Source organism: Leptinotarsa decemlineata, unplaced genomic scaffold, assembly GCF_025532065.1.
Source record: "Leptinotarsa decemlineata unplaced genomic scaffold, Ldec_3_MD MMD2_tig00000010_RagTag_RagTag, whole genome shotgun sequence".
NCBI lineage: Eukaryota > Metazoa > Arthropoda > Insecta > Coleoptera > Chrysomelidae > Leptinotarsa > Leptinotarsa decemlineata.
In genome coordinates, this window is record NW_027412538.1 from 12,730,223 (window position 1) to 12,752,096 (window position 21,874).

At 36.0% G+C, this 21,874-nt stretch overlaps 1 protein-coding gene across 1 annotated transcript in view; it reads left to right on the forward strand.

Annotated features, from left to right (window-relative positions):
- Positions 1 to 10,882, forward strand: part of Cht7 (Chitinase 7) — an 86,821-nt gene extending 75,939 nt beyond the window's left edge. The window contains exons 7-13 of the mRNA XM_074171475.1: positions 2,877 to 3,088; positions 3,148 to 3,365; positions 5,381 to 5,597; positions 5,806 to 6,032; positions 6,204 to 6,512; positions 8,011 to 8,212; positions 10,205 to 10,882. Coding sequence (XP_074027576.1) covers positions 2,877 to 3,088; positions 3,148 to 3,365; positions 5,381 to 5,597; positions 5,806 to 6,032; positions 6,204 to 6,512; positions 8,011 to 8,212; positions 10,205 to 10,416 — 1,597 coding nt within the window. The 3' untranslated portion in view covers positions 10,417 to 10,882. The remainder of the gene's footprint in view (positions 1 to 2,876; positions 3,089 to 3,147; positions 3,366 to 5,380; positions 5,598 to 5,805; positions 6,033 to 6,203; positions 6,513 to 8,010; positions 8,213 to 10,204) is intronic.
- The last annotated feature ends 10,992 nt before the right edge of the window (positions 10,883 to 21,874 follow it).

Sequence of the window (21,874 nt, forward strand, 5' to 3'; positions counted from 1 at the left end):
CATAAAATCAGAGTTAAGGTGCTTGACATACATATCGACACAAAAGATTGGTTTGAAAAATAAAATTATTCACTGAAAAAATATTTTTAGTCCATTAATATTTTGAATGAAACTTCAAATCAAAACATCAAAACTGAATTGTTTTTTTAAATTATTACTGCAAATTTTCTCTTTACTTCGAAACAAATTTACAACTGTCCGCCCTCTGTTGGAGACTTACTGCATCTCAGTATTACTATAGAATTTGACATCTCAAACTTTATTATGTTGTTTTAGAGAAATCTTACATTCTTGCGCCGTCTGTTGAAGATTTATAATACTAGTGACTGAAACTTGAAAAAATATTCATTTTTCACTAGTTCGGACTTCCATTGTCTACTATATAAAATGATTTGAAATCCCTGAAACAACTGAAAAAGAAGAATTGAAAATGAATGAACTGAAGGACAAATTCTTTACACAAGATGAGGGACTGCCAATGGGATCGCCACTTTCACCAGTCATAGCCAACATATATATGGAGTGGTTTGAAACTCTGGCCATTGAAGAAGCCCACGAGAAACTTCGAGTCTGGTTGAGATATGTTGACGACACCTTCATAATATGGAACCATGGGAAAACTGAACTAGACGCCTTCCTGAAACACATCAACAGCGTGAGACCTTCCATCAATTTCACAATGGAGGAGGAAATCTACAACGAATTGTCATTCTTAGACGTTTTGGTGAAGAGGACCGACACTAAGTGGGAAACATCTGTATACCGAAAACCCACTCATACGGGACAGTATCTGAACCACGAATCCAACCACCATCAATCGACTAGAAGAGGAATCATCAAGACTCTATTAGACCGTGCTTTTGGGCTTTGTAATACAAAGGAAGGTCTCGAGAAGGAACTAGACATCATCAAAAATGATCTTCAACGGAATGGCTACTCCAAAGCGATGGTAGAAAAGACTGGCTAGAAGACAGCAGGAGCCTCGCAAGGAAGAGAAGCCGTCACAACCAGTGTTTGCACTTCCCTACATTAGATGATTATCGGAGCGGATGAGAAGAATTGGTTCCAAGTACAACATCAGAACCTGCTTCAGATCGGGTAACACTATCCGTAGTAGCCTCACGAAAACCAAGCCACCAAACGTGGACTGCGATTCCAAGAATTGCATTTACCGGATACCCTGTGAGTGCGAAAAATCCTATATTGGTGGAACTAAGAGGCGATAGAATGTTCGCATTGCCGAGCACAAGAAACACACACAGCGAGGGGAAACCAGCAAATCAGGAAAAGCAGACCATGTTTGGACCCATCAACACAACATCGAGTGGTCCCAAGCTGAGATCTTGCACAGAGAGGAACATTGGTTAAGGAGATAATTCAAGGAAGCCGCATACATGTTGTCCAACAACGTATTCAGCCAAGCCAGCGTAGAAATACGCAAAATATAGAAACCCATCATCAAACGAAAAATGGACAACTCCTGTCAAAACGGTCATCTCCCACGGAACCAGTGAAGCGGAAAATGGAAAGCGGGGATAAGTGAAAGTACTCGAACGACCTATAAATAGTCATCTCTCGGAGGAATCAGTCCAGTCATCACCCGAAGACGATTGTAGATACTTACAATCGAAACGTCGTGAACTAACGTGACTTTGGAATCTCTCCACTTTTTATTTTTATTCTCTTTCTTTTTTTTTTCTTTTTTTTTCATTTCTTTATTTTTATTTATTCAATTGTTTTATTTTTACTTATATTTTATTTCACTATTATTTAACTTCAGGTTTATTTTGGTTAATATAATTGTTATTTTCAGCTATTCATTTTCAATTCTTCTTTTTTAGTGGTTTCAGGGATTTCAAATCATTTTATATAGTAGACAATGGAAGTCCGAACTAGTGAAATTCATCATGAAACATTGTCAGTCACCTTCAAACAAACATATTTATTTTTGACGATAAATCGGACTAAAAAGTGAAAAATAAATATATTAAAAAAAAAACTAAAGAACTCGCTTTTGTAGCATCAGAAACTAAAAAGTAAAAATTAAATATAGTTTTAAAAGACTAAAAATACGCTTTTACAAAACATCGGACTGAAAAGTTGAACATAATTATTTTATATAAGCCTAAAACAATAACGAATAAAAAATACCAGTATTATTTTGAAAAAAGCGTGGGCGCTTTGTGCCATATTTTTTGTATATCAAGCGCCCGTCGTTTTTTTCACAATGTGGAAACAATTTTTCTTTCGTTTTCGTTTCAACCTTATTTTAAAAAAATATCTTCAACGTTTTAGTTCGATGTTCTTTAAAAGCCTGTTTCTAGTTTTTCAAAATTATATTTATTGTTATGAAATTTTGTGGACTTTTCGGTGTTTTTGTCAGTTACAACCTCGTTATGCCGTCCACCCGTGTTCATTTTACCTCTTCCACCACTTCTCAACGGTTGATTTTGCTATCGCAAAATAAGAACAATGTTTATCAAGCTATTGGCTTCACCAATTATTTTTTCAGTCAAAAAGTAATGCATCATCAAAAGAAATCCTTTTTATCCTTTTTTTGCAACACAAAAGTTGCTTCACTCAAAATGTTTTATCCCACAAACTAATAGTCCCACAGCTGTGATATGTGTAAGGGTTAACTGAAAATCATGTGGATTTGATACAAGTAGCGCCATCTAGTGGAGGAATTGATATTCACGAAAATCCCTTTTTCATATAGAATCAATTTACACATATTTCAAAGAGATACATCACTTCATCATTATTATAATTAATGAACATAATAAACAAACCAAGAAAGGTACCTCATATAAACAAAATCTTCTCTATGATGTTGTATGTTTGCAACGTATTGATTGTGGATAATATCATTACAGAGAAGAACTTTTGGGAATATCGAGAGGTAAAGATGTGAAAGACGTGGATTGGCAAGCGATTGCTGGACCAAGCGAAGATGACGAAGATGAGGAAGAGGAAGAGGAAGAAGAAAAACCGAAACCCATCAAAATAGCAGTGTCTGAAGTTTTAAAACGAGTTGGAAAACCCAATAAGAAGACCACATCCTTGGCCAAGAGAGTCAACAAACACGGTGAGTGTTTGAATGATAATTTTTCTCACAGCCAATATTTGAAATTTCCTCGTTTCCAGTTCGAAAACCCCAAGTCTTCTGTTACATGACGAGCTGGTCGGTGAAACGACCAGGAGCTGGAAAATTCACTCCTGAAGATATCAATCCAGCACTTTGTACTCACATCATCTACGCATTCGCAACTCTCAAGGATAACAAGCTGACAGAAGCAAGTGATAAAGATCCAGATATGTACGACAGAGTAATCGAACTCAGGGAAAAAAATCCGGAATTGAAGGTGAGCTACAGACCGGATTAAGTATGAAGTTGGGAAAATCTATTACTCTTGAGTTAGTTTCACAAAATTGTGATATCTTTGAATTTTTACATCTTTGTGGCCAACTGACAGTTACAGTTCTCATATCCTGATGGATTTTTCTGACTATTTTGAAATTCTACAGTTTTGATTAATCATTTTCCTGACTTCTGGAATGATACATCATCTACGTGTCACTCTAGATCAATTTTTACGCGATTTTGCCCTTCAAACCAATATATCATGTCTCCTCTTGTTCTGGCTTTTCAATAAGCTATTTTCTTTCATATTCTGTATCTGTAGAGTAGGGAGAGTGAGTGTAGGCCCACAGAACTTAGGCCACATGTGATCCATTGTACATCCACCCAAGGAGTTGTCCTTCTAGGTCATCATCCATCCTGTTCTTTCCAGGAAGGTGGACAGGTCACTAGGACACTCTCTTATTGACGATAACTCCGGACATTCGCAAAGGACATGCCTGACAGTTTCTTTCTGTTCACATATCCTGCATAGAGATGTGTCCACTAGCCCCATATTGTGGCGCCAGATTCCCAGGGTCACCAAGGGTGATCCTGACAAGATTGGATCCTTTGATTTCATCCGATCTCTTTAGGGATTGAGCATGGGTGTGACGTTTGGCTAGTTCCGCAATTGTCAAAGTTATCAGGCCGTAGATGCCACTGGGTCCTGACATTCTTAGTCCAGCCGCTTCCTTGGCTGAAGAGTCGGCAATGCGATTACCTTTACTCCTGTCGTATCCTTTAATCCACCTCAGGATAATGTTATTATCTACCGAGGCTTTGGCTACATCTTGGTGGCACTCTTGGCCAGCGCGATCCCCTGACTTCTTCATATGGGGTTTTGTTAAAAACCGGGTTTACCAACATTCTTTTGAAACTGAACAGCAGTTAGGAGAATGTGTAACTGTCGCATTTAACAGTATTACACCAAAGATGTTACGTGATGTTTTAAGTTCTACAGTTAGAAGATCATACTTATGTTTGGAAAATAACGGAAACCAGTTTGAACACCTCCTTTGAATTAAATAAAAAACGCGTTAATTTCTCTGTTGTTTTCATTACTTTAAAAAAATCATTATTAACCTACTTAAAAATACATTTTAAAAATAGAAAAACTGCAATTTTCCCTTAAACTAAAAAGAAAACAATGGCATGTGTTACATCGTTGAATTCGTAATAAAAAATGGAATCAGATACAGGGTGTACTTTTTTTTCGGGCTATTTAAAAAAATTAAGTTGATGATGGTTTTTTGAAAATGAAACGTCGGATATAAAAACTAAAAATACCATCGTGTAGTACCTTGAAAGTGCCAATGAAAAAGTGTTATTCGTTTTTTGATATCTTTTCAAATAAAGTCAGAAAAAAATAAAATTGATATTGTCAAATTCTCGTTTTTCCCAAATATCTCAGCAGGCCATGAAAATTCTTCAAGTTTCTAAACGGCATGTAAATAAGCTTTAAAAAACACAACTTTTTCCTAATTTAACCTAAGCTGTATCTCCAACAGGTACTGAGATTCCCATGCTTAGGATCCTTATCTTGGACACACTGTATACATGTTGAGTGAGATATAACATCCATTTTCTGGATGATTCTTCGATAACTTGCTTTAGATTAGTTGTGAAAACTCTGCTCGCTCTGAGACGCGATTCAGAAGCTATTCATTTCATTATTGGCAACGAAATCTGTAGAACGCATTTGAGGATATGTTGAATCTCAGCCTTTAAGGGGAGTATGAGATTCCACGATGATATTGTGGAATATTCTCAACAACTGAAGCAATTTTTCGTTTCCTTAATGGTATTAGTACCACATTCTCTTTCAAAACATTATCATCTGCTTTCGGAACCACCAAGTTTCAAACTTGTAAACTATCTTTCATTCCCACCAAAGCAATGTTTTTTTATTCTCCTTCTCATTTCATTGCCTCTAAATAATGTTCAGCTTTCGGTTTCTAATTGAAAGATATTCTCAAGGTACTACTGGCCATCGGTGGATGGGCTTTTGGTTCCACACCTTTCAAAGAGCTCACAAGTAATGTCTTCAGGATGAACCAATTTGTTTATGACGCCATCGAATTCTTGAGGGAGTTCAAATTCAATGGTTTAGATGTAGACTGGGAATATCCAAGAGGAGCTGATGACAGAATTGCCTATGTCAACCTTCTAAAAGAACTGCGACTAGCTTTTGAAGGTTAGTATCTTAAATTCACGATTCATATGGAACAATCAATGTAATCAGAGTAACTGATTTCTCATTCAGTTCCACCAATATTGACTGAGTAAGAATGAGATTGGTAGATTGGTTCAGGACAGTTGAGAAAACGAATGTCATCATCATACTTGTTTTTCTTTTCTGTCCAATCTCTGAGGGACCAGTTACTATAGAAAACATTTTTCAGGGGAAGCGAAAACTAGTGGACAACCGAGACTTCTGCTCACTGCTGCTGTACCAGCTTCATTTGAAGCTATTGCAGCTGGATACGATGTTCCAGAAATCTCCAAATATCTAGATTTCATCAATGTCATGACTTACGACTTCCATGGACAATGGGAAAGAACCGTTGGACACAATGCCCCTTTGTTCCCTCTGGAAAGTGCCACCAAACATCAGAAGAAGCTGACAGTGGTATGTTGATATTAATTTGAGATAATTTAATGTCTTCTCAGATAACTGAAACAGTTTTTTCATGACAGACGAATAGAATTGGTATCAACTGAAGAGTTGAGTCATTGAAAAGTTTTAACAGACCACATACTTTATTACTTCAGAGTTCATTGAGAATTTTCTTTGTTGTAGGATTACTCAGCTCGCGAATGGGTGAAACAGGGTGCACCCAAAGAAAAATTGATGATTGGAATGCCTACATACGGTCGCAGCTTTGAACTGGTGAACATCACACAATTTGATATTGGAGCACCAGCAAGTGGAGGAGGCATAGCAGGAAAATATACATCAGAAGCAGGGTTTATGAGCTATTACGAAATTTGTGATTTCCTGCATGAAGACAATACCACCTTGGTATGGGACAATGAGCAGCAAGTACCTTTTGCCTATAGGGATAACCAGTGGGTAGGATTCGATGATGAAAGGAGTTTAAAGACGAAGGTAAATTTGTCTTGAGAATGGAAAGCATTGAAAACATTTCCAATTTTCTAATGAAAACAGTTTTTCACAAATGTTCATTTTGTAATGGGTGATTTTTTTGCTGGTGTCTTTTTGGCAACACTTATTTTAACAGATCATGCGTGGATCCTGTCTTGTGTCATTGTCGAACTTGTTCAGTTTGGTCTATGATTCAACCATGAATCGACTTACGAATGAACAACGCTTGCAAATTATTGAAATTTATTATCAAAATTCATGCTCGGTGAAGAAAGTGTATCGTGCGCTTCTTTCAATTTATGGGCAGCTTCGTCGGCCTACTGAGGGAGCTACTCGGAAGCTTGTAACTAAATTTCGAACCCAGTTTACATTATTGAACATTAAATCACCAACACGCATACGTAGAGTGAGGACCGAGGAAAATATTGCGGCTGTATCCGCCAGTGTTCGTGATGACCGTGAAATGTCGATTCGCCGCCGTTCGCAGCAATTGGGCCTCTGTTACTCCACTACGAGAAAAATTTTGCGAAAGGATTCGGGTGTAAAACCTTATAAAATACAGCTGGTGCAAGAATTGAAGCCACACCACGACCTCCCACAACGTCTAACATTTGGTGAATAGGCGCTGGCAAAGTTGGAGGAACATCCACATTTTTATCAAAAAATTGTGTTCAGCGACGAGGCTCATTTCTGGTTGGATAGATACAGCCACAAGCATTGCAAGAGCTACCGTTGCATCCCGAAAAAGTCACTGTTTGGTGTGGATTGCGGGTCGGTGGCATTATCGGCACAGACGACAATGGCCGGAATGTTACTGTAAATGGGGGGCGCTAACGTGTGACGATTGACGACTTTCCTGCCCAAAATGGAAGAATTGGACATTCCTGTCACGTGGTTTCAACAAGATGATGCCACATGCCACACGGCACGCGAAACAATGGCCCAATTAAAAGCTGCCTTCGGTGAATAGTTTATCTCACGGTTGGGGCCTGTCAATAGGCCACCTATATCGGTGAATTAACGTCTTTGGATTATTCCTTTTGAGGTCATGTTAAGGCTCATGTCTACAGGGATAAACCAGCAACGACTGGCGCTCTGGAAGCCAATATTGAAGCATTTATTCGTGAAATACCGCTTAGAGAGAGTGTGCCAAAATTGGACCTTGCGCATGGGCCATCTGAAGCGGAGCCGCGGACAGCATTTGCATGAAATAATCTTCAAACATTGAATTATATTGATCGTTCTATCGATTCAAATAAAGACCATCAATTTTTTCAAATTTTTCGTGTTGTTTTGAAAATCAAATCCTATGCCTCTTGAAAAATCACCCGTTACTATATCTGAGTAAAATCCTAGGAGAGCAACTCAATACCTCGGAAGAGGAAATCAATAAACGGTAAGATTACGAGTATTTTCAAATAGAGGCGATGGATAAACGCAAGTTGAAGCATTTCGGAAAGTTGTCAAAAGTATTCATTCTAGCAGAACTGTTTCGTTTCAGATTGCTTGGTTGAAAGAAGAAGGGTTCGGAGGTATCATGATCTGGTCTGTAGATATGGATGACTTCCGAGGATCTTGCGGTAGCGGAAAGTACCCTCTAATAAACGCAATGAGGCAGGAACTTGAAGGTTATAAAGTCAAATTGGAGTACACAGGACCGTACGAATCGAGTGTTTCTACTGGACAATACACGACGAAAAATCGTGAGTTTTCATTCCTGTTTTCTTCTTGCAATACGAAAAAGGTGGAAAAAAATCGTGGAACCAAAGATTTCTTTTCCATTAGATTATGATATTGAATTGCGACTCACCACGTCAATAGAAAGGCTCAATAGTGACTTTTTCAAATCGGAAAATAAAATCTGACTGAATAAGTATCTTAGTGATCGACAGTTTCGGGATACTATTTGAGCAGTCCTAACTATTGATTGACACCATATCACAGCTGAGAGGCGATTTGAGTTCCCAAAATTCTCTAATTGATCCAATGGAATGGATTGTGGAAACTTAATTTTTAAAAATTACTCATAACATTGTTCAATCATTTTTTGACTAATTTAGTCAATTTCATAAGTTTCACCTTTGCTGAGATAGCAATAGTGGGTTGAGATGAAAAAAATCTTTATATCATCAAAGCCTTAATTTTGTTCCAGCTCCACATCATTATGACGCCTTCATAAATTTTTTTTTCAATTACTTCACATTGTTCAATACATTTTTGACTCATTTAACCAACCTTGAAGGTTGCAACTTTGCTGAGATAGCAATAGTAGGTTGAGCAAAAGTAGGTTGAGCTAAAAAACAATCAAATGTTCTTTGTATCCCCTTAGCCTCAATTTTTCTCCAGGTTCTCATTGTTTTCATGCATTCATCTATTCTGTTAAAATTACTCATTACTTTGTATTGTCGATATAAAAAAGGAGATAAATGTCTGCATGAAGCTATTGAAAGCACAGGGCAGCTATATCTCATCGCCTAAGTGTGCCTAAGTGTTACTCACATTTCCTGGGTAACCTGAATGTTCCTCAATTTTGTTCCTTGAACCGTACGTTTTTATTTTACAAATTTTGATATATGAAACAAACTTTTGTGAATCAATTTGTTGAGATTGCTGAAGTTGCAACTTTGCTGAGATAGCAATAGTAGGTTGAGCAAAGGTAGGTTGAGCTAAAAAACGATCAAATGGTCTCTGTATCCCCTTAGCCTCAATTTTTCTCCAGGTCCTCATTGTTGTCATGCATTCATCTATTTTGTTAAAATTACTCATTACTTTGTATTGTCGATATAAAAAAGGAGATAAATGTCTGCATGAAGCTATTGAAAGCACAGGGCAGCTATATCTTATCGCCTTAGTGTGCCTAAGTGTTGTTCACATTTTCTGGGTAACCTGAATGTGCCTCAATTTTGTTTCTTGAACCGTATGTTTTCATTTTACAAATTTCGATATATAAAACCAACTTTTGTGAATCATTTTGTTGAGATTGCTGAGGTTGCAACTTTGCTGAGACAGCAATAATACGTTGAGCTTAAAAACGATCAAATGGCCTTTGCATTCCCTTATCCTCAATTTTTCTCTAGGCCCTTAATGTTGTTATGCTTTCATCTATTTTGTTGAAATTACTCGTTACTTTGTATTATCAGTATAAAAAAGGAGATATATGTCTGCATGAAGCAATTGAAATCACAAGGCAGCTATATCTAATTCATCAGGTGGAAGTATCTATTTGTTTCTCTAGTATCTATTTTATTTTTTTTTACTTTTTCTTGCATCGACTTCATTTCGTTCTTATTCAATAATTTATACATGTGTTCAATGTGTCTTGCATCTCGTTTTATGTAGTATATTTTTAATTGTGACTGTTTGGTGAAATGTTTCCTTGTGTGCACTTGTGTTTATGTTTACAGAGGTGCACACATTTCTTGGTTGGAAGAACAAGATCTGCTCGTGTTGCGATTTCTCTGTAGCATGGTCAGAAATTCAATCCTGCCATTTGATAAAAGCTTATATTTTTGTTTATATTTATATATGTATTTAGTTTTGTTTCCTATCAATAAAAGCCATTATTATTATCATTAATTCACTTCTTCAATGGACACTATACTGACCTCAACTTTCAGCAATGAAAATAGCGTCATCGTGATCAATTTTCAATGAAGTTTTCGATTTTTTTCATCATTGTCTCGAATTATTTTCAGCCATCGAAGTTATATGCGACGAAGAAGAAGGCCACATAAGTTACCATCCCGACAAAGCAGACTGCAAAATGTACTACATGTGCGAAGGAGAGAGGAAACACCACATGCCTTGTCCCGCCAACTTAGTTTTCAATCCAGATCAAACTGTCTGCGATTGGCCAGAGAACGTGGCAAGCTGTTCACAATTCACACCCGCACCTCCACCAAGTTAACTTGGTGGAGGTGCGCTTCAAAGAAAGCGATAGTTGGAGGTTACTGTCGGATACCAAGGATTTCCTTGCAAAAATCAACTAGATTCAGAAGATTTTGATATCGTGTTAGTTTATCCAATGAACACATTTTCAATTCTGAAAAATATCGGTTGCCAGTGCGACGGCAACTGAGCATTTCCTAATCAGAAAAAAACAATTGACTTTATTCAGTCACCATCATTATCTTAGTTTGGAATATTATAATCACTAACTTCTGCTCAGATTATCGCTCACAATATTGTCACCAGAATCTTCTTCACACTAAATTGCTATGATTCTTTCAGAAAAAAGCTCATTATTTCTCTCTTCATTTCATCATCAATATTTGTCACAATTTGCAGACATCTAGATTCGTATCTATTTTTCAATTTCATTTATCTTTCCGTATGTAACCTGCTAATATTCTCCTGTATAACTTTTCATTTTTCCACTATTATTGAAATTATTATTGCTAAAGAACGAAATTGTTCATTTGATATATTTTGCCTCATTTCATTATATCTCTACCTTCACCAATTTTAATGATTTTCTTCTGCCTATAGTTACCAATTCTTTCCCACCAAACATATCCCATTTGTTCATTGAATTTTTTTGTATAGTTTTGTTGATTATCAACTGAAATATAACCGATGGATTTTTTCCACGATTTCACATCTGTCTATTATTTTATCATGATTTTACTTTAAGTGACATCCAGAAATATTTATTCCATTGTTGATGACAATTTTTTTAGGCTAATTCCTTTAAACCTGTTGAGGGTGAATATTTCTAACAATTTTTTTCAGTTTTCAATGAAAATTGATTTGAATAAGTTGCAGTTTATTGAGTCATTCAATAATCTCGTGAATTCCTGATAGATCGTTTAAAAAAATGAAAAGTATGATTTTCATTGTTTTCGAATTCAGAAACCAATTTTAATCCTGGAAAAAGTCTTGCTTGACATTCATCTAAATGTTGATGTAAGTAAATGATAGTTTCATATAAACATCTGTATAAGTATTTATAAGGATTTTTGTAAATAGTTATATTTAAATAAAGTAAGTTTTACCAAAAAACTTTTTTTTACCAAATAATTATTCGAATAAATGTTAGTATTGCAAGTCTCAGAATGAATATCAACGTATGGGATTTTTTTATGAAATCGATTCTTTAGTACACAAGACTTACAGTAGGCGATATAGGATGAGAATTACTGAAAGTAACAACAAATAACTCAAGAACCCTATCATTTCAACCGATTATTTCCTTAGAATCGATAAAATGATGAGAACATTTTCAGTTCAATCAAAATATTATTCTGGACAGTAACAATTTCATTGAAATCAAAAAGAATAGGCGACGCGACGTACATCTAGCCGGGTCAAGTAAGTCGGGTGACTTGGGTGCCGGCTCTGCGCTCACATGTTGAGGCACAATAGATTTCAACAATGAAATCTTCTTGTCGAAAAATACGAGTTAAGTCATATATTTCAACACCGAGTGTTTAATAACTGTCCTTTCGAAGGAATGTTGTGAAATTTACTGTTATTTAGCAAACAGATTTCAACTATATTTCGAATAAAACTAAGTAGATTTGGGATTAAATATTTTTTTCTTTCATCGATGTATTCCGCTGAAAATATTTTAGGAAATAATCGTCACCGCTTGACCCCTTGATCAAAATTTTTTCAAACTCCAACTTTCTTATTTTTTAGCAATACCAATCGAGCAATAGATAGCACAGTAGTTGCTCCATATATATTAAGTTTTTTTTGCACTACTTCGATCTCCTGGTCATTGACAATCTACAAAACACTAACAGGGTTGCTCAAGAAGTTACGTCACTTCATTGTGTTTTTTCCTTCAGGGGCGCATTGAGGTCCTTTTGACAATTCTTCACTAACGTTGACGACCACCGCGTTTCTGGTCATTGACCTAACCTAACCTAACCTAACCTAACCTAACCTAACCTAACCTAACCCCTGATGCTATGGTAATATAGTTTTTCCAGTAATATGTCGCGAGAGACGCAGTCGAACGCCTTAGAGAGGTCGCAGAGCGTTTCATTTCAAAACTAATTGACTTCTTCAAGACTGAAACCTTCCTGTAATAATGATAATGGATGTGCAGGCTCCATCTGTCTATTATACAGGCAACGTGACTCACGGTCGATGGTAGGTTAGACGTTTCTGGAAAACGCAAAGCATGATTTTTCTGAAAATTTCACCTCTCACATTTCCTTACCTGTTCTATCGATCTAAATTATTTTCAGCATTGCGGCGTTGCCACTTCCATCAAAAAGTCCCAGCAACTTTATTTTTTCAAATGGAACACCCCGTATATTAATATATTTTTGGAATCGCTCTGGTATTTTATTACTTTTTTGTTGATAATGTCCTATACCTATCTCTATCTGTTTTCGAGATAAAAAATAAATTGTGCTAAATATGGTCCAAAACATAGCCTTAATTAAAATTAGGTACATCAATACTCTCAATTCATGAAAAGTTGATATTTTGATGATAGTTTGGACAAACTCGAAATATCCAAATAACTCCAAAAATTCGACTCCATATCATACAGGGCGTGCTAAAATTACTATCATTTCCATTGTGCATAAAAGTAGTCAAAACTTCATTTATTCAAAAGAAACTCCCTGTATATCACTCGGTAAATTGAAAGATGGTGAAAAATGCTTCAAGATGATATATCATGTCCCTATACCAAAATCGTCAAGTTTTCTCAATGAAGTCGCTTCTTCTAGAAACATTATTTTTTTTTTAAATTTGGATTTAGGTAGCAGTGGAATTATCAAGCTTATAGCAGTTCGGTTACTTTTATAAGTAATTTACAAAGAGTTATCGACGGTGTTTTGAATCATCTTCCAAAATGAATGCAAATATCGATTATTCAAACAAAGTTCTTATGAAATTATACATTATACACATGAACAAAGTGATCAAATCATTGTCAGAACGTGTGAAAAATTCAATCAAAAGTATCCTGAATTAACACCAATGAACGAGAGGAAGTTTGTAAGGTTACAAAATAATTTCCTTAACTATGGCTCAAAGTTTCCAGAGAACAACTGTATCAAAAATCAGTCATTTCTAGGTAAAAAGTAAGATTTTGTGGGCTAAAACATGTGAAAGTACAGAAAATAACAGAATAGGATGATTCAAAATAACAAAATCGTAAAGAAAATATCACATTTTCACAATAAATGCTGAAAATGTTGTCCATTACATTCTAAACACTTTAAAATGTTTTTTCCTCCGCACTAGTCGCCGTCGCAATTCTTCTTTGGTAGGCACTGGAGTACTGTATACCCTTTCTTTTAAAACACACCATAAAAAAAAGTCAAGTGGCGTGAGATCGGGTGATTTCGGTGGCCAATTCCACGGCCCTAAACGCCTAAACCAACGATCGTCGAAGAGTTCGTCAAATTTCCTGGTAACTTCCTGGGTTGAATGAGCTGGCGCTCCGTCGAATGAGCTGGCGCTCCGTCGCTCGTCGCTCCAAATTATTTTTGACAAATTCCCGATCTTCCTGTGTATGAATCAAAAGGGATTCACAAAAATGCATTCTACGTTCGAAGTCTTCTGCTTTTAGAGCTTGAACTTTGGTAAATTTATACGGATGCATTCCGTGATTTTTCAAAATTCGTTGTACTGAAGCATGTGATACACCTAAATCTTTTTCTGCTCTGCGAATGGAAGCTTCTTGATATGCATAAAAATGTGCCAAAACATTAACAGTATTGTCCTCATTTGAAGTAAAAGGTTTTGGTAATGTTGAAGGCGCTTTTAACATGGAGCCATAGTTAAGGATATTATTTTGTAATCTTAAAAACTTCCTCTCGTTCATTGGTGTTGATTCAGGATACATTTGGTTGAATTTTTCACACGTTCTGACAATGATTTGATCACTTCTAGAAGAAGCGACTTTACTGAGAAAACTTGACGCAATGCTGAACATATTTTAGATCGATAGAACAGGTAAGGAAATGTAAAAGGTGAAATTTTCAGAAAGATCATGCTTTGCGTTTTCCAGAAACGTCTAACCTACCATCGACCGTGAGTCACGCTGTATAGATACTCAAAACTCAAAAGTACAATTTTTTCTTAGCTCTACCAGACCAATTAGTAGAAGAAGCAATCAATCCACAACGATTCAAAGTTAAATGTGGTAGACAAGCTAACTCATTCTTGATGCTTTCAGAGAGATTAAACGCCAATTCAGAATGCATTATAGCGATAAACACACAAATTCCGAGCTGATTGTTAAAAACAAATTCAAATCAGCTACCGCTCGTAAAATATTTTGATAAAGTTGAAATTTATTCATCATTAACAAACCATTTGTATGAGATTGTTTTGCATTGAGTGCCTCTATACAAGTGGTCTCGAACTTTCCAATATTTTTATTCAATACGTGCCGTGATAAGAGCCGGCGATGTCATTCGGTTTGAATCATTTATGCGACGTTAACGTGAGTCATGTGGACATACAAATGTAGAATATCACCACATTTTTTATGTGATGGTATGCAGTTGCCTGAAGGAGTTGAGTGCCGACTGTAGAAGCAAATGTAAACACGGCATTCCAAAAATGTTTTGAATAAACAATTAGGCATTGAAAATTGTTGAAGGATTGTTATTTTTCGTGGGTGAAGTCAGTATGATAATGTTGATAACAGTCTTACAAGTTGGAAAACATGTTGACATGTTGAAGAAGGGAAGTTACATTTTCCAAATTACCCAAAGACTATTGCTGATTGAAAATCAAATGGAAAACCCAACGTTTTCTACTGTTCTCATTTCATTTGATGAGTACAGAATATCATTATTATAATTGTGTTGGCTTGTTAAAGTGTAGATATTATTTTCAAACAATAACACTAGGTGTAAAAAATAAAACGTTCCATAACCACGCGCTGGTTTCTTAAAGTAAAGTAAAGTAAATTTTATTAACTACGTTACATTAGTATAAATGTTTATAGCAAGTCATTCAAGATACATCAATAGATTGATAAAAATTTTCAAAAGATTAATAAACATTAATGATTGTATACAGGGCTTTTCATGATGAGCGTTAGTTAGCCGTTTCTGGAAAACTATTCAACGGATTAACCTGAAAATTCCACAGTATGCATAAGTCAATATGACCTACATGCCTAAGACGAAGCGGCGTTGTCGTTTCTACTATAAAATAGCGGCTTCTTTGAGTTTTCGAATGGAACACCCCGTATATAATATCATATTATGATTCATTATCACTTTGTCAACAAATTCATATACTATTTCCCTATATCTATCTATTACCGTTTAGAAGATATTAATTAATTTCGAAATTTTTTTTACCAAACATGAACTTTTATAAATGCTGATAATCTTGAACTCTCTTGCACTAAAACGATCAAATTTGAAATGGAGTAGAGTGATACTATGAGGATCTTCACTCCGAGTCATATTTTCATTTGCCTCATACAGGGTCTTCAAAAAATGCAGATACTTTGATCTCATGAAAAAATGAGTAGAACTCAATTTTTTCAAATGGAACACCCTGTATATTTCAACATTTTTGAGGTCTACATCCAATTTTAGATTAACTTTGTTCAGATAATACTATTTTTATTTTGAACATTAATGACACGACAGCGATAACCATTCCCGCATTTCCCGATTTCTATTCGTCACCGTAACACGACTTGAAACAAGTCGATTTTTATTCTTAAATTGACAATTTACAGTATGAAAATATTATCCACCTCCAGCACCCCTTCTGAATTATAAGCACCCCCTCGAAAATTTTAAATAGCAAAGGGGGTCGTGTGGCACCTTGTTGGAAAACTTCATATTGCTCTGTTCAGCAATATGAAGTTTTTTAAGTTCGGTGCAATCATAACTGAGAAAATTGATTTTTAGGATGTAAAATTTTGATAATGTCACTAGGTATCACAAAACTTTACCTAGAATGAAGATAATAATAATGCCACATGATATTTAGAATGTATTTTTCAATGTACTTTACAATTGAATTGAATGTTCAAAATGACCACCATTAACATCTTGACAATAACCAAGGCGATTTTAGAATTCTTGTACAACATTTTGTATGACTTGTTTCAGGTTTTTTTCACATAGTACATAATAACACTAAAAGAAATCACACGTTAAAAGGTAAGACCTCTTTAATCATTAGCTCGCACAAGTTTCGACTTCTGAGGGTTGTCGTTTGTAGGGGTGCGACAGCTGGTTAACGGAAAAACAGATTTCAAACAGATATGGACCGCACTGTATGTCAACGAAAATGAAATATCTGATGAAGAACTGGTTCCCAATTCACTTCATTCTCAATGAGGTTAGAAAATTGAAAGGGGTATATTTATAGGAGAGATTAATTTTAGGAAAAGAAAGGTTTCAGCTTTCTACTTCTTCATCTTCATACAAAGTATGTGGATATCTTCCAGAGGAAAGAAGGAAAAGTAACTCTAAAAAAATGCGGAGATAATGCAAAGAAGTAACTATCTGCTCCTAATATTTCCTTCTCCCGAAGGATCCAGTCCTCTCTACTCGGGAAAACACTGTATGAGGTCAGAGGTTATTTTTAGAATGACTTACAGTGTCAATCAACAGTCTGTTGCACTCTGCAATAAATTGATGTGTGCAATTGGTAATGTGCACAAGTCTATATGCAGTTCACTTAGCCTCTCTCTCCAGAAAAATGTGGAAAGGAGGTAGGTCTAGAAGAATCTCTATGGCCACTGACGATTTGGTACTGATGGCACCACAGACAAGCCTCTCTCTGTAGGCCAGAGAGCTTCACCTGAGCCGTTTCTGTAAAGCCTTCGACCACCAGGCAATTGCTCCACCAGTGATCTTTGGTCTCAGAATCATCACATAAATGCAATGGATTTGTTGGGGCCTAAACCCCAAGTTTTCCCACAAATTCTTCGATATGTCAATATGGACAGTCTGGCTTTGTGTGAAACTATTTCCAAGTGATAGTTCGAGGTGAGTTTTTTATCAAGGATAATGCCAAGATATTTCACCTCCGTTCCAAATGGAATGACCACACCAATGAGAAAAAGTGGCGTTATATCGTCCTATTTTGTCCTCCTGGTGAAGGGGATCATCACAGGTTTTCTGGCACCAACTGTGAACATCTGTTAGTATAAAAAATCAAACTCGAAGCACACTGATTGATTGATTTTTAGTATGTCTTTAAACTATTTGATTGAGCTTTCCTTGCGTTTTTGAAAAGGCATAATTATATTTCTTGAATGTATCATTCATGTCATTTCTTTTGTACGTAACACGACTGAATTGTTTGAGTACCAATTTAACAAATACAAAAGTATATTTGAAGCACAGTTGTACAGCTAAACTCATTCAGATACATCAGTCCGCAGGGAGATAAACAGTAAGGGGTTGTCTCACAGACGGTAGATATTTCTAGAGGTGAAAGAATTTTGAAATTATACTTTGGACGAATTTTTTCAATCACTCATTATAAATTTCAAGTACTATGTTTACGTTAGCAATGAAGAATTATATATAAATGAGTCTCTGATGATCTTATCTTAGCAGATAACAACAGATGTTTGAAATGTTTGTCGACAGCGATTTTTCAAGAGCTCGCTCTCATACCTACAGCTCAATGCCCTGAAGACAAAGAAATAGAAGAGAAACTATTCAGAATCACAGTTATATTTTAAATGACTCGTTTGAACAACTCCGTTTCGTATTCGTGCAGATTTGTTAGTGTAATTGACTGCCAGATTTCGGATGCTTCAAAAACATATGCCATATTAGACCCACTCATATATATAACTCTTCAAATATAGGAACTTGTCAAAAATGTCATTGATTCATTATTATTTCACATATTCATGATTCTTTCTGTACGCATTACATAATCTTAAGGGTAATTTCCAGCACAAGCTGAATAAAGATATCTCATATCTTAAAGTATAGTTCGAGTAAACGATATAGTGTTCCTACCTTCCAAAAGCTCCCCTTAAATAATATAGTTAGGGAGCTAACTAATTTCGTTATTCAATAATCATTTCTGGGAAAATAGAGATTCAAATAACAGGGAAGCATTCTTCGAATGCTTCTGATAATCCTCTTCCGTATTTTCTGTTTCACTATCACTGTCAGTAGGTTATCAGAATACCAATGTTCAGCTGAGTCTAATACCTCATCCTCTATATTTGTGGGATTGTGTAGAACACGGTCGGTGTTAAGTATGGTAGCGTCATCAGCATACATAACTATTTTATTAGGAAAATTGATAGAAAAGATCATTTATATAGATGATAGAAAGAAGGGGCCCTAAAACCGACCCTTGCGGAACGCCATGATTAATTTTTTCCACTTGGGAACGTCTTGAGTCATCTGAGCCGCATATATATCTGTCCGTTAGGTAATATTTCAATAGTTTCAGTGGTAGTCTTCTTATACCATAGTGCTCCAGCTTTTTTATCTGTAGATCATGGGAAACGCAGTCAAAGGCCTTGCTGAGATCTACTAAGGTAATTGAAGTATAAGTACCCTCTTCGAAACTCTGGACTACATTTTTTACCACAGTGTAAACTGCATCAAGTGTGCTCCGATTTTTTCTGAACCCGAACTGGAATTTGTGTATAAGGGAGTATTTTTCAAAGAAAACTATCAAGCGATTTTTAATCAATATTTCAAAAACTTTCCCAATAATCGGAATTAATGATATTGGTCGATAATTGCCCTGGATCGAAGGGTCTCCTTTTTTCAAAATGGCAATTACCCTGGCGATTTTTATTGATTCCAGAAATACTCCAGTACTGAAACACAAATTTATGAGGGATGTGATGTGATATATTGAGTTGTGTAGCGTTCCTGTTAACGATGTCTGTTTCAATTCCATAACGAATGTTTGTAGTACAAACCCGATGGTAAAAAGTGAAAGTAGTTGTTTCGGATAGGCAGTTTCTTCCATCTTCATCTGAAAGAAACATTCTGAGCTCTCGAAATCTCTGCTTCTCGAATTGTTCAGTATGAGCCAGACATGTAAATTGTGTTTGTAATAGCGGGATATCTTCATTCCAAAGACATTCATGTGAACAAGAAGGGTGATCAGTAGAGCGTGAATACGTAAAACAGTCAGTGAATAAGGATTTTATGCATCGTAGTAAATGTAGAGCTAGACCAGAAAATTTCACTAACTGAGGAATTACGAAGAATCAAATATGATAGAAAAAGATGCAATACGTAGTTACGACAGAAATAAGCATCGTTGAAAAATGCCAGTGGTTGTCAAATTTGCCAAAAAAAATGATGATTTTTTTCAAAATTTTGTTTTATGAATTCCATAATGTTTCTTTGGTGTAGGTAGGTTTATAGTTTTCATTGAATGTTATTTCAGTACTGATAATGCACTGTTTGGAATATTTGCTTCCTTTGGTGTAGTAATGAATATTACTGGAGTTTTTTCCCAACACCAAACCGTTATTTTAACACCTCGACACGTGTTTCGATCACCAAGTAATTATCTTCAAGAGAAAGATTAAATTTCCTTCTGAAGATGATCATTTGGTGATCAAAACACGTGTCGAAGTGTTGAAATAACGAAAGGAAGATTAAACTTCCTCTTGGAAATGATCACTTGGTGATCAAAACACGTGTCGAGGTGTTAAAATATTGGTTTGGTGTTGAGAAAAAAACTCCAGTAATATTTGTTATTTCAGTGTCCGAGTTAACGTTGAAACTATTCAAGAATGAATTGAATATCCAAAGAATATTTAAATTTTGTAATGAAGGCAATAAAATTGATTTGAATCTATTTTTTTCACCCAAATATAAAAGCATTGAACTTTAAATAGACATTCACTCAAATCAATTGGAAGAATAATAAAGACGTAAAACTCACGATTTGAAAATATACATTTCCCTCCCTATAAATGAAAATTTCTACTCACCTTGATTGCACAAGAATCAGAAATGAACACCACATCTTCTGAGTGAAAATGGCTCACTTTTTTGAACCAACAAGTCTGCCACATAGGCGTTTGGATAGAGTTGTTCTTTGGAAGAATTATTAGCAAGACCAGCAAATGTATTCATTCTCTTCAACGTTATCAGTTTTTGAAACATTGCAGTCGGAAGCATTGATATATTGGCAAACATCAGATCCCTGACAGTGAAATTGTCGTTGCTGAGACTTCGAAATATAATCTTCGTCCTTTCAATCAACGCACATAACACTGTATTTCATCAGTGCGACTTCCATTGTCTTATATAATATAAATTGATTTGAATCACCGATACAAGTAACCATGGAATCACTAGAATGCTGTGTACGAAACTGTTAATTCCAACTGAAGGACGCATTCTTTACACAAGATGAGGGACTGTCAATGGTATCGCCACTTTCACTGTTTATAGCCAATATATGTATATATGGAGCGATTTGAAACTCTGGCCATTGAAAAAGCCCACAAGAAGCTCCGAGTCTGGTTGAGATACGTAAACGACACCTTCATAATATGGAACCATGGTAATGCCGAACTAGACACTTTCCTGAAGCACGTAAGTCCTTCCATCAATTTCACAATGGAAACGGAAGTCCACAACGAATTGCATTTTTTATGGGAAACATCTGTATATCGAAAACCCACTCAAACAGTATGGTGCAGTACAGTATCGTGCAGCCAAGTGTAAGGAAGGGCAAAAGATAGAAATACAAATGCACGGAGCTACCAGCAGGAGCTAACCGCACATTTGTGGTTTCAGTTGATAGATCTTGTGTCTGAAAGAAAACTATCAAAATCGCCACAGAAGTATTTCATGCATATGCTGTTGGCCTGAACAAATTTGTTCTTTTATTTGAAATCATCTAAAAGAACAATTCGTTCAGGCCAGCCTCAACACCCTACACAGTAGGTTAATGGACTGACACCTATCAGAAAACAACTACTCCCCTGGCTAATACCACGAAGGGCGTTGGATTATATCCGACAGGTGTCAGTGCAGGATTCTTCACTGAAGTTATTCCTGCATATGCTGTTGGCGATACAACTGCCGCAATAGATTTTCAATTATTGGAACACACTTGCAGACCGGTTTGGGGCTGTTTGGCCACTCGTCAGTGCAAGGTAGTGTATATCATCAACATATCATCAACAATTATTGGAACATGTGTTCCAATAATTGAAAATCTATTGCGGCAGTTGTATCGCCAACAGCATATGCAGGAATAACTTCAGTGAAGAATCCTGCACTGACACCTGTCGGATATAATCCAACGCCCTTCGTGGTATTAGCCAGGGGAGTAGTTGTTTTCTGATAGGTGTCAGTCCATTAACCTACTGTGTAGGGTGTTGAGGCTGGCCTGAACGAATTGTTCTTTTAGATGATTTGATTTATAGCCAGTCTTCAAGTATGCCCACTGACTATACG